The 14,785-nt window shown below is 40.6% G+C and overlaps 1 protein-coding gene across 1 annotated transcript in view; it reads left to right on the top strand.

The window, feature by feature from the left end:
* Positions 1-14,785, top strand: part of SSBP4 (single stranded DNA binding protein 4) — a 396,764-nt gene that overhangs the window by 117,380 nt on the left and 264,599 nt on the right. Inside the window, exon 3 of the mRNA XM_075205294.1 lies at positions 7,328-7,389. Within this exon, the coding sequence (XP_075061395.1) occupies positions 7,328-7,389 (62 nt within the window). The remainder of the gene's footprint in view (positions 1-7,327; positions 7,390-14,785) is intronic.

Genomic DNA, 14,785 nt, shown 5'->3' with positions numbered 1-14,785 from the left:
GATGTAGCTTGAGTTTCAGGTAACGAAAGTGGATACACCCGTCCCCTGGGAGGAGTCTTGCCAGGTTGAAGATCAATCGGACAGTCCCACGAACGATGAGGAGGAAGACGCTCAGACTGAGTTTTATCAAATACATCGGCAAAAGAAGCATACTTAGGAGGAAGTCCCGGTGAACAAGGTGAAACGAAGGACTGCTGTATTTTGAGAGGAACGACTTGAGAGAGGCAACGATGATGACATTCAGGGCCCCAAGACGTAACTTGAGGAGTGTGCCAGTCAATCTGGGGAGAGTGACGTTGAAGCCATGGAAGGCCTAATACAATCGGACTGGTAGTAACAGGAAGAATTAAAAATGAAATTTCTTCCTGGTGTAATACACCAATTTGAAGGGTTACTGGAGACGTACTCTGGGTGATGAGACCATTAATAATGCGTGATCCATCGATAGCAGTCACAGTAATAGGTGTTTTCAAAGTAATCACTGGTAGAGACCATTGATTCACGAGGGATTTAGAAATAAAATTTCCTGCAGCTCCAGAGTCAATAAGTGCTTGGGACTTAAACGATTTGGTAGCAAAGGAAATTGTAACATCAAAAGCACAAACTTTTAATTTCGTAGAACATAGAGAGGACTCCAGGGACCCTAACTTCACCTCTCCAGAACTGGTTAGGGCCTGGCATTTCCCGATTTTTTTTTTTTTTTTTTTTTAGGGCATGAATTGAGCATATGAGTAGAATCAGCACAATAGATACAAAGTCTATTTTTTACTCTTCGGTCCCTCTCCTCTGATGTTAATTTGGAGCGACCTATCTCCATGGGTATCACCGGAGATTAAACTGGGCGAACTTGAGGGTTTGAGCGAAGAGGTGCTTTAAATGAAGTTGTTTTTTCAGACTCTCTTTCACGAAATCTCATGTCTACACGGTGGCAAAGAGAAATCAAATCTTCTAGAGAAGTAGGTAATTCTTGAGTAGTCAGTGCAGCTTTAATTTTATCAGAAAGCCCCTGCCAGAAGGTGGCAATTAACGCTTCAGTGTTCCACTGAAGTTCAGAGGCTAACATCCGAAATTGAATGACGTACTGGCCTACAGTACGAGAACCCTGACGTAGACGGAGGATGCTGGATGCAGCGGAAATAACACGACCAGGTTCATCAAATACACTTCGAAACGTGGAAATAAATTTGGCACTCTCCTGTAATAATGGATCATTTCTTTCCCACAGAGGGGAAGCCCATGCGAGAGCTTGTCCGGAAAACAAGGAAATGAGATAGGCCACTCTCAAACGATGAGTAGAGAAATTGTGAGGTTGAAGCTCAAAATGAACTGAGCATTGATTTAGAAAACCCCTGCATGTTTTGGGGTCTACATCATATTTTGAAGGAGTAGGCAGGTGTAGCGTGGAAGCAGTAGACACCTGGGATGGCACTGGGGAAACGGAAGAAGGCACAGGAGCATCAACAGTAGCTGTGATATTTTGCACAGATGTTCTTTGGGAGGCTAACGCCTGGCAACATTGCAGCAAATGTTGTTGGCGAACATCCTGTTGTTCAATACGGGTAACCAGATACTGCACATCAATCCCTGGCCCAGTGGAGTTAACAGTATAAATTCTCTACCGCACAAACGCATGCATTCTAACATTAACCTACCAGTATGTTTTTGGGCTGTGGGAGGAAACCACAGCACACAGAGGAAACCCTCACAAACACTGGGAGAACATACAAACTCTTCACAGAAGTACCCTGGCCAGTATTGTACCCATAAGCCCAGCGGTGTGAGGCAGCAAGGTTAATCACTGTGTCACTGTGGTGCCCATTTTTTTTAACTCTTACAAGATCTGCTTTGTTTCACCTCATGTAAGCAAACCATTTTCACATGTTGGTATTTTTATTATTTCATAGCCAAACCAAGTGATTTTTTTCTTTTAACAAATTTTCAACTCACCATGGGCCAGCATTATTTTCTTTTGTTATTTTTAACTCTCACTATAAACAGTATGTTTCAGTGCAGTAATATAGTGTATCATAGTGACAGAGCTGATTTAAGATCATGTTAACAAATTGTCTGCCATTAGGTCAGCTATTTTGTAAGCTTCTCTGTGTCAAACTGGAAACGGGCTTCTGTTTCCACCATGGAAAGCCAATTTCGGTTATCTGTTGACAAGGAACCCTTGTAGGAATGAAAGGCTGAGAGTGACATCCTGGCACCCAGAACAGCATGCTGCCTGGATTTTAAAAATTGCTCCATAGTACTGGAGAGAGCTTTGTCTGGCCATTAGACGCAACATTTTTCTCATTTTAGAACAAACTGTTGGTATTCTATACAATTACATACATTTGAATTAAAGGTTCAGATTTGGAAGGATAACTTGACACATGATAACATTGTTGATATTTTTTTGCATGATTAGAGTATTCACAATTCAAAGAACTTCAAGCTCTTCAGATTAAAATTTTGCTGTATTCCCATTTGTATTTTCCATTTATTTGGACATCTACAATGTATACATCCTCTGCGGGGGTAATATACCTCTAGTCATCTACATCCATGCCAGGAGCTAGCCAGGGCTGAAAAGGAAGTTCACAGCTTACGGTGCACTACATACAGTGATAGGGGTTACAAAATGGCGCCCAGCATGTTGCTCAAGCACATCCAGATGGAGCTAGAGCTTGCAGGACACAGGGCATGAGTGCAGTGCACACAGCCAGAGCAACACACTTGGGGCACAATGTCTGACCATCTCTAGGTTCTCAACAGAGACCAAAGATAATAAGGGGGAAGTGATGCAAGTTGTTGTAGTGTAAGTTTTTCTAGGCATGTGTGCCATGAAGAGACTGTAAACTGGCAGTCCACCGGATATGTGAAGTACAATGGGCAGGAGCGCCGAAGTGCTGTTCAGAACAGAGTGTGGAGCAGCGATGTGTCTGGTGCTCGGACTTGTAGTGCTACTTAACCCAGCTGAATTGGAAGTGAGGAAAAAGTTGTCATGACTACATAGATGTGTGTATATTGCCCTTCCTTGAGGATTGGGGGAGCAAAGAGAGGCAGAATGTCTGTGTGGGAGATACCACTTCCATCAGAGCTTAATGCTGAGGAGCAAAAAGGGAGAAGGTAACCCCACTGATCAAATTCCAGCCACTGCTTGAGATATAGAGAAAAGCAGTGTTTCAAGATGGCTGCTGAGAGTTATGAGAAGGGGGCGGAGTCACGGAGGAACCCACCAAATCTTATTGTGATGGTGAGTCAGAGGGAGTCCAGAAACAGGACTTTACCCTGCAAATCGAAAATAGAGAATTTGCATGGCAGTATATGGAGAAAAGTTCCAGCCTTTGTAGGATTTTGTAGGCTGACCACCAGAGCTACCAATCGTCCTCTGTGCACACAGAGGTACTGTGATGGTAAAATGTGCATTTATTACATTCACCTCAGTGAGGAAATATATTTGCTGCGAGGGGCCCATGAGAGCCACCTGTCTCTTTTTGACCCAGGAGGTGGGAGACAAGGACAGGCATGGTCCGGTGCTATGTTGATTGACCTAAAAATGCCATATGTGTATGCCTATTGAGAACTAGAGGGCATTGTTTAAGAGAACATCTCAGACTCACATGTTTAAATCCATTGGGAGGAGTGTGTAATATGCAATAAAAACTGTATTTTACATTCATGCTGCCAATGTTATGTGCTGTATACTTTGTTACTCTTCTTTTAAAAGCGAACATGTGGAATTTTTGTTGGCATTTTTGAGTGCATGCGCGAGTCGGATGTGTTTGTGAGCATGATTAGCTAGGCATCCCCTACTAGGATTAAGGTTAGGTTGCCCACCTAATTGGGAAAAGTGTAACACCCCCCCCTGGTGTTGTTCTTCACTTAGTGTGTGGCCTGGTACTGGGACCCAGAGAAGACACACTGGGAATGTATAAGAGGATCAGAACCTGTGTAGAGAGTGACAGCCATGGTCTCTGGACAAAGGGGAGAAGGTCCTGGGAACCCCCATGTAATCTGGGGAGCTAGTCCATCGCCTACTGCCACTAGGGGCCATAGTACATCATCACAGGCATAATACTAGTGACATGGGACAGATTTCAGGGATAAATTACCTCAAAGTGACAGGATGATGGAAGAGGGAGATAGCTAACATTGAAGGGGTTGAGAGATAATACCCCCCTGCAGAGGATGGGCGAGAGATAATACCTCCCGCAGAGGAAGGGCGAGAGATAATACCCGCCTCCAGAGGAGGGGCAAGAGATAATACCCCCCGCAGAGGACAGGTGAGTGAACACTGCTGTGAGAGAGAGATGAGGGTGAGCTAGAGAGCCACCATTTTAGATGTACCTGCCCCATTGATATTCTGTCCATGTAGACCTGTGCAGGAGGAGACAAGAGATGTATATAGGAACTATCTGTATTTATTCTATCACTGCAACCATTTAAGAATGTGCTGGGTGAAGGAGTGTAAATATAGAGTTTATTTTGCAATATAGAGATGGTCTGGCACAGACATCTGTTTGCACTGCACCAGGGGAAGGCTGGCAAATTTAGCCCGGGTGCCAAGACTTGATTCAGCAGCCTATTTTAAAGGGATTAAAAAGGAAAGGTGACTCAGCCCAAGTTAACACACTATGGGACCAGCCCAAGGGGCAAATGCCCCCCTGCCCCCTAGCCCAGCCTGCCCCTGCACTGCACCACCAAGTTACATCACCTGTGTCCCAACATCTTCACAGAGACTCTGTAAAAATAACCTGCATGTGCGCGGACCCTCTGGTCATCTACATCCATGCCAGGAGCTAGCCAGGGCTGAGAAGAAGGTGCACTGCCTAAACTGTGTACCTCAACATTGCACACAGTGACAGGGGGTTACAAAAGTATATGTATTTGAATACAATGTCATTACAGTCCCTGTTGGTGTAATGCTCAAGCGTCCGAATACTTTTGTCCATATACTGTACTTCTGCTGCAAGCTTTGAATGAAATATGCCCATATGACACTAACCTAAGATGGCTCTTTGGCACTTTAAACATTTGTACCAATGCTAAACATAAAACTACAAGCAGCAAATTTGCTAGTATTTCCCCATGCTTCCCCTTATTTTTATTTTAGGTATGTTACGAGGGTGTGCCTAACTAAAGAACATTACTAGGTTCCACCACAGTGGTGGCTCCTCCAGGGTGCAGTTAAAAAGGATTTTGCAGTTAAAGCTGGCATATAAATAGAAGATATTATTTTAACGCCATGACACACTTTCTCTGTTGTGATGCCAAGCACTCTGCTCTACCTGTAATATTTAAGTGCGGTGTGTGGCAGAAGGGTCTAATTCCCACTTTATATGAGGGAAGTAATAGGTGTGAAACCCAGCAGTGTGCTGCCATTGCAAGCTAACATTACCTGCTCATAACACTTGTACTCGCAGCAGGGACCTGTGCAGATCAGCAGCCATAGGACAATTGCATTACTTTCCTTATTACCGGCTTTTAGCTAACATAGCTACTCCATTATCCTTGTAATACAAGTAAAAAAAAATAATTGAAGAACGGAGCAGACTTGCATGCAGTCCTTGCAGATTTTGGGAGCCTTTTCTAGATTATAAATTACGTACATGGATGGGTATAAATGTCTGATCACAACCTTGTTTTGGAATTTAGTAAGAACACAAACCTGTGGGCAGTGGTTCTGAAGCTAAATGCTGTGAAACAATTGACACTTTGTTACAAAGCTTTAATGCCTGCAAAATGTAGTAAATACAATTCTGAAAATTTAAAAAATCTTATTTTTATTTCTATGTCATTGTAGTTATAAACAATTAATCATCCTTTTTAACACACAAACATTTTGCAACACCTATTAACTTTAGCCAAAACTTCTTATGAGTGTTCCAGGCTGAATTGTGACCCTATCTAGATGTAGGAGGCCACTACATTTAAAAAAGTGTAGTAGATTAATGAAAATGCAGAGATGCTATGGGTAGCAGCAGAAAGGTAGTTGGACCGTATACAGTAGATAATGCTATTCTATATGCAAATTAAGGAAAATTTGGCTGGGGGGGTTACATGAGCTCTTTCTTTACCCCAGACATAAGTGGAAGGTCAGCCAGAGTTGAACTGAATTTGGGGATTTGTATTTGTACCTCGTCTTTTCTGTGCATAATTTTTGAGACACAGCTTGTGTTCAAGCTGTCTAGCATTATATGCAACTTAGTGACATAAGATGTTAAACATTGGTTTGCACATAACCTAAACAGGGGCGCATGCAGGATTGTCAAAAAAAAAACAACCACGAGAGAGAGCTGCGGCGCAAGCGCAGCTCCGTCTCGGCAGCGCTGTCCTATACAGCAGCCGCGGCTCTGCCAAAGAAGCGTCCGCGGCGGTGCTGTATACAATACAGCACCACCGCGGACGCTTCTTTGACAGCGCCGCGGCTGCTGTATAGGACAGTGCCGCTATGGTGGGCATTGAGTTAGCGCAGTGGGGGTTTTTGGAGATTAAGAAACCCCCCTGCATGCGCCACTGCTAAATAGCAATGAACTACAATTCTATTATTTATTTAATAAAACGAACATAGAATGTTAGCTCCCTCATCAGGATGCAAAACAAATATAGTTAATGGAAAGAAATGCCTGTAACATATGTTAACCATTTAATGTATGCTTATAAAGTTTTTCCGTGTACTACTAAATGCTATCAAGAGTAACTTCAGTGATACATTGTGATTTGATCTACTCTGACCAACATAAACCAAACAAAATGTACCTTGATCAATGCACTGCAAGTTAGACTAATGATGGTAATAAATAAATTATGATCATGGTAAAAGTCTGGTTGACTGCATACACTATTGCACATTTCACATCTGTAAATAACCCCCATTAAATTAAAGTTATTTTAGACCAAACAGAGTTGGGCTTGATTTGATAAGCACTTTGCCCAGTAGTTTATATATGGTCTCCGTGTGTAACTTGTATCGGGTAAGAAAACAACAACTGTATTTTGTTGCATACAAAATTGCTATATTTAACCAGTGTGCAAACAACTAAAATAACATTTTTTTCTGTTCCAATGTACACTTTTTCTACTCTCTCATCGAAATTTAATTTGTCATAATTGTTGTATAATAGTTATCCTTTCCTATTTATATTGTGTTGTGTCTTTTGTTTTGCTGTACACGTTTCAATAAGCAGTTGGGTCATATTTGAGAAATTTAGAAAGTACTATAAGCTTAAGTGTATAAACGTAAATGATGAATGTCAGTAGTGTACTTTTCGAACTAACATAGATTAGTTATGTTAATCTTTAAGTATTTTATTTTTAACATGGTTTTTGTTTTTTACAGATACGATGGGAGAAAAATATCACTTTAGGAGAGCCTCCTGGGTTTTTACACTCTTGGTGGTGGTAAGCTTATTTTATATTTATCCTAGTCATGGTTAAATCGGAATGGATAATATTATGGTTGCGGAAGTTAAAACTGTACAAGAATCTTGTTTTCAATGGTTAAAAAAAGTCATGTGGTCCTTTTCTTCTATACGTTAGTAACAATGTTCCATGTACAGTACACTACATATTTCTTTTGTCCTTGTATGTAAAATACAGTAGAGATTCTACCAAATTGTGTCACATAACTCATCCATGAGTTTTCTAAGATCAAATGCATGATGTTACTGATGGCCATACATACATACATACATTCATAATAAGTGTTAAAAGTATAGTAAAGATCTATTAAAATTAAAGGGGTTTTATCAAACAATAGTATGTTTATTTGCCAGCAAATAAATGCTGCAATATTTATGGCTAATTTTAGTTATTTTTGTCAAAATGTATGTCCTTTGAATCAGAATCCAATCCCTTGTGACTTCACTTTGATAGGGTAGTGTCACAAACCAGCAACACCATCCATGTGTGTGATACAGTCATTCAGTGAAGGTGGGAATTTAGAAACATGGTGGTTCCAGGGCTAAGTTTAGTGCACCACATTCACTGCAATGTCACAAAATTCTAATTTTTAAAAAAAATGTATATCTTGAAAGCTTTATCATTGAGAAAGCTATTGCATAATTTCTGTCTTTCCTGCTAATTAATCACTAATCTAGGTCTGCGTTCACTGAATTTTCATAATGGTGAGGTGATTCTTTCCTGAATTGTCCATCCATTAATACTCCTTAAATCAGGTAGTTTTTTCAGTAGAAGTCATTTCCATTTTGAATCTGTCATTTGCTGTAAGATTTTTGTCACACGTTTGGCTCTGGTTCAAGTTAAGAGATGTAATTATGCAAAGTTTAATCTGATTTCTATCCCTTCTAACCTCATAACAGAGAGCTCCTGAGTGCAAGCTGACTGTAAGGAATCCCACAGACCTCATTGTCATAATCACCTGTTCCATAAAGTTGCATCCATTCGTTCACAATGCTTACCATTAGATTACTGTACATACAGTAGCTGTACCCATCTCTTACACACACTATTGGAGGCAGACATTTTTTGAGTTGAAGCAATGGTCCTGAGAATGCAGATAGTCAATTCACTTGGAACTCGGGCATGGGACATATACCGTTGTTGTACTTCTAATCCCAGCATCAGTTAGACCCTGTGTGAAAACAGCAGTGCACAAGAGAGCAAGGCCCTTATTTATGTAATGATTTTCTCTTCAATTCAAGTTTTCTGTGTCCTAGCATTCGCTGTTCTTGGCTGAGAAGCTGACTGCTAAATACTCTAAGGAGTTTCAGAATATTTGTTATTCTCCTGGCGTGCCGGAGAACAGCCTGACTGCCTTAGACAAGCATTCCATCACATTCCTTTGTATAGCTCATACATCGTGGGTCTGTTGAGGTGAAAACATACATTGTTCCAGGCAAGTTATGTTGTACATGATAAAGAGGGCATAGCACCATAAAATGTTTTACATGGTGTTACTCTATTTGCATGACAATCTACAAAGCCATCTATTTTACTACAATTAGCTATTATATTCTCTGACCTCCTAAACAAATCACTTTATTGCCATGTTATGTTGGGAATTTGACATCAATAGAGATGCAGATCAGTTATTTCATGTTCATATAAACTTCAAATTATTAGTATAACAAGCACACTTCTGTTTTATATTATATTATATTTTGGCACCAAGATGTCAAAGATGTGATTTGTGTCAACTGTTAACAAAATGTTAGCATGCATAGAAAAGTATAATGAAAATATTCTTCTATATGAGATTATTCATAATCAGTGTTCGATAATATTAACTTATGGCTGTTAACCATACATGCCAACTTTCAAAACTTCTCCCCCGGATCTCCTGGGGGAGAAAGCAAGTATGTTGTTAACCTTTTGGTATATTTTGCAATGTAACTCTTACCAATTGCATATGTGTGTGTGAGTTTATGCAAATGTGTGAAAGTGTGTATTTCTTTGTATTTACTTGACATTTAAAAGCAAAATGGGAACAAATAAGTCCAGGATCGGTGAAATACAGTAAGCCTTGCCAACCTGCTGTGCGGAATTTTTATTTTTTTTGCCAACATGTCCCCCCCTCCACATCCCTCTAAATAGAGCATGTATCGGAAAAAGCCCAGGCGTAGATTGTGAATCACACATGTGCCTTAAGGGGCAGAGCCCTGAATAAGCCCTTCCCATAAATCACCTAAAACCCTCACCAATCCACCCTAGCACATTCACTTTTGGCTGAACTAACACCTTTCTGATAAGTCCCACCCCTTTTGGAGTTTATGTATTGGCACAGTCTTGCAAAATCAAGTCTATTGAGCGGTCTATTTTATAGTACATAAGTCTACTTATCCATGGAAATATGTTTTACTCTGTGTGTCCTGGTATGCCTTTACAGCCATGTAAATTTGTTACTACTGTAATGTGTATTTTTTTTTTAAATGCAAGATAACTTCATATTTGTGTTTATGGTGTACATATCATACATTTAGCTGTGTACTATACTGTAGTGTTGTTGTCTTTTAAATGTTGGACAGCATGATATCTCATGTGCTTGCATGTGATGTGATACTGTTGTATGCTGCATACAACTAAATAAGTATTTCTGTCCTGACCTAAATACTTATTACGTTTTTTGGACTACTTATAAAATGGGACTGCTTGGTAATTATTTTGGAGGGTTGCCTTGAAAAAATTATGGAGACTCTAAGGGTACCGCAAACTGCAAAAGTTTGGGAACCACTAATCTAGTGTCATAACTTACCTAATGTTAGGATACCGAGTTTTTAGAACTGAAGTTCACTAGGTTACCCTACCCTCTTAGGTTCAGGAATCACATAGGCAAGGAGGAGAACGAAACACAACGCCATCTTTAGTTTTTCTACAATAACACAACAGAGCATAAGTCCGCACACTTTAAACAATAGGTCAGCGGATCACCAGTGTCAATAGGAGTTCCACCAATGTTCCCATTCACCTTAGTCATGCAACAGTTCCAGTGGCAAAAGAGGTTCAGGGAGTCCTGGTATCTTGCTTTCACTTGCCTCTTGGCCAATTCTCCAACAGCGTGGTGGGTTCTCCAGGTACCAGTCTTCCCACTTCTGTGGGCGCACCAATTTACCCAGAACCTGGTGAGTATCTCTTGATGGAGTGAGGTGATGACAGGTCCCCAGATGGAGCAACAGCCTCCTTCCCAAGATACAGGACAGTGATGACGCACACACCACTCCAAGGAATGGCTCCTTTATATCCATGGTCAAATTCCCACTGTATTTTTCCCTCCCGCCCAGGCAAACCACTGGGTCTATTTGTCAGGATCTGCTTGCAAGCTTATTCATTACATGCTGCTTTGCCTGGCAGCTCCTGCCTTTGTCCTTATTATTGTATTGCAGCAGTACCTCTGATTACCAGAGGTGCTGCTATTGTCCTTTCTTGTTTGCTTCAGGGGTTAACTTGTTCACTAATTATTCCATGCACCTGGGTGTGTTCTCATTTCCCTTTATATACCTGTCACTCCCAGCACACATTGCTGGTTATTGATGTCATATCCTGTTATTGCACCCTGTGGATTCTTCCTCCTGCCTTGCTCCTGTGATCATGCTGCATTGGAATACCAACATACATTCTGCTGCCCTGTTTTCATCTGTGAACCTGGTACTTTCCTGTGCATCTCCCTGTACTTGCTGCCTGGAATCTTTCCACACCTCCTGTTTACCTGCAACTGTGTATACCTGGTAATTTCTACAAGACCATTATTACATCATCTGTTCAGTCTCTCCAGCAATAAACATTGTTTGTTTTTTCACCTATCTATGGCTCCTTAGCTGTATTTCTACATTGATCCGTGACACTATTCTTCTTGAACATTGGTGGATGCTGGACCATGGGGTTGGAGTGGGAGTGGAGATGAGTCGGCCTTCCATAGTGGCTCCCTGCTGTGTCCCTACCATAATCTCTGGGGCATCCCTATGGAAGACAATGGGTAATCCTTGGCTTACCCCACCTGCATAACTTAAATAACACCCAGTGCATCCTGAAATTAACCTCTTTCACGCTTTTGGTGCATGTCAGGGCTTCTAGCTTTCCCTCACTTCCTGTCCCTTCCTTCTTACCTTATTACTCACTCATGTGTTCACAATTAGCCGTCCCCCTATCCGCCAGGCAAAATTTAAGAACGGACCCTGGGTAATGGTCCATGTAACCCTGTGAATTGACAGGCTGGTGGGAGATGTTAGATGGTTTCTATATATACATGTGCATTAGTTAGCATGGACGTTTGAGTCAGTTGCCAGGATAGTAGTTATTTTGTTGCTTGTGATTAGAGATGGGTAAATCAATTTGGCTGAATTTCAGAGAGGTTGTTTTTTTTATACAATTCAGTATATATGTTTTATTACAGGTGGCTAGTACATCTGCAAATGCGCTTATCTGCCAAACAAGTCCCATTCAAAGTAGAAGCATGTTTGATTTTTTTTTTAAAGTATTTACTTTAAACAGATTTGGCCCTGTGAAATGTGGATTGGTATTGAGATTCATTTTTGTTTTTTGTTTTTTTTTCATTTTGCAATCGTAGAAAAATTTAGCCAAATTGCAATGAACAAGTTCTTCATATAACCTTAATTAAAATGGTAAGAGCAGGCTAGATATGGGTAGATTAGGGCATTTCATGGAACAGTAATGTGCTTGCTTATCTGCACAAAAATTAGGTTTCAGTTGCGGGAAAAGATATACTGATAAACTTCATGCGGTGCAAAGTATACATTTGTGGAGGCTTTAGAATAGTATTTACTATACATGATGAGTGGGACTGTGAATTTTCACTGCCAAGATAACCACTTTCTTCACCCCACCAGTTATCACTGTCTTTAATATTATGTTAATGGAATGTTAGTTTGTTTTCCCAGAATTCAGACTTCTGGTCTGTCTACTTAATGTAGATTAAGAAGAAATGCACTGGGGCTGTTTTAATCCACCTGTGCTGTGTTCTTGTTCAGGCGAAAGACATAGGAGAGATAAGGGGCTGATGTCCACATACTTGGTTGCATTTAACGCTATGAGAAAAGAGCTGCCCATTGGTATGTATCTTCATCGAATGCAGAGCAAACAATGGCACACAAAAGGACTTCTTGTCTATATTCGTCCAGTGTTATGAACTGGCACCCCTGCGTAATAGTGACACTTTTCTGCGATCCTTAGTGTGCCAATGAATCTCTTCAATCTAACGAGCAAATGAGATGCAGCTAGCAACTCAACCGTATGTAAGAACAAGAATGTTGAAACACTAGTAGTCACTGACTGAAGCTTACTATATCTGCTTGCATTACAAGAAGACGTTTAATTGAGGACAACTGAATTACGATGATCAAGCTAAGAAAATTTCCAAGAGTTGTCCTTTCAACTGAATAGTTAGGGGTTTCTGGACTGGAATTGAGGACCATATGACTAGCTCTATAATGAAGAACAGCTTTTAGTAACTTCAATTAAACAAATTACTATTCACAAATGTGTTCAGTCTCTATTCAAACTAGTGTAAGATCTGTATTCTGCTCTGGTGTTTGATTTCACTCTTGGGAACCCACAGCCTTTCATACTGCCTTAGAGAGAAGCTGGGACTTGTCTATATTCTGAATACAATGGAGAATCTTTTGTAAATTATGGCCCCTTCTCCACACAAGGGACCCATCGATTATGAGACAGACAGACATGTATTTCAACTTATTTATCTCTACACTGCTGGGATATAGCATATATATATAATATTTTTTTTTATTTCTCTCTAGCTATATCTGAGGAAGTGAAATCATTTCCTATTGCATTTTGTACAGGGTAAGCCCTTCACCCTGCATCAAAGGTTACAACACTGGGATTCAGAGACTGTAAAACTTTGACATGTAATAATATTTATCACCGTTGCCTCTAGGTTTTATTCATGCTGCCTTCTTGAAAATGAGCTTGTTATAATATAAAACCTATAATGAAGTCTGATTAGATTTATCTGGTTTATAACACTCACAACCTACAAATATTGCTGATATTTTTTTTGATGGCCTGAATAAAATGGATCCCTTACAATAAAATATAAAGGGGATGTATAATTCTAACAAAAATATTAAGGAGACTGAAAGTGATGGTAATATGAGCTGGAAAACTAATAATTCGTAGGAAGTATGAATATAGGAGGACAAAGAAAGAGGAAAGTATTGAAATCAGTGGCGGAACTACCATTGCTGCAGCAGGTGTGGTGCACCAGGGCCCATGGAAATAATGGGGCCCAATGCACAGGAAACTAGCGAGCTGTGGGCCCCTGTTCCCTCCTCCCTGCTTCCCTGCATGGGGGCCCACAGTTCACTAGTTCCACCTCTGATTGAAATAGAACGTTATTGAACATAAGCAGTGGTGGGCAAACTTCTACACTTTTGGGTTATCATATATGGATCCCGACTTCTCTCCTTTAAAGGGATGTACTTTCATTTTTTTTAAACTAAGATAACATATAAATATATTAACCACTATAAACGTATATGTTAATATTTCACATGCAATGGATTGTGTAATCACAATGTAAGTGCAGTGGTCATACTGTAATACTGTTGTTGTAAGCTACTGTGGATCTCCAGTAAGGTGTTTCTGAATTGCCTCACAGGATCAGCAATATCTGCTCTTGGTGCCCTGCTATACAAACTGGCAGCCAGTCACATTATACTTTCTGTATGCATAGTCTGACAGTTTTCTGTCATGAGGGGTTGCTACATTCCCAATAGACAGATGGCATAAGCCCAGTATCAAATGTAATACCCAGGCCAGAATTACTCACTGACGTGTATTCCAGATAAAGTAGGTGGATCATAAATTTGACAAAACTTCTCTAAGGAGGTGAAATTTCAGGGAACACTCTGGAAAAGTCATTTTGTGTGAGGGAGCAGGGAATTTCCTCAGAAAAGTCATGTAACAGGAATGGTAACAAATGAGTGGGAATGTGAGACACGGATCTGAGGTATACCTCCCAACATTTTACTCCCCTGCATTTGGACAGGCGGTGTGGCCACATCACAATGGGGTATGGCTTTGTTGCTATAGCAGGCGTAGTGACGCGGTCCCCCAAAGGGCTGCCTAGCACTGTAAACTTGGCTGATCAGCTACTGGAAGCAAAAGGAGGAAGGAAGAATGAGTGTAAGATTTAAAAGGCTTACAGTTAAGGTATTCAGATAGGAAATAAGTTAATCCATACTTCCCTACTCTCCCAGAAATTTCGGGAGGCTCCCAAATTTCGGGGAGTCCTCCCGGACTCCCAGAAGAGCAGGCATCCTCCCAGATTGTTGAGGAGACACATTGAGCCCTGCTATGCAAT

The sequence above is a fragment of the Mixophyes fleayi genome, chromosome 1 (genome assembly GCF_038048845.1).
Source record: "Mixophyes fleayi isolate aMixFle1 chromosome 1, aMixFle1.hap1, whole genome shotgun sequence".
NCBI lineage: Eukaryota > Metazoa > Chordata > Amphibia > Anura > Limnodynastidae > Mixophyes > Mixophyes fleayi.
The sequence above is the reverse complement of the archived record's forward strand: the minus strand, read 5'-3'. Positions and strand labels throughout refer to the sequence as shown.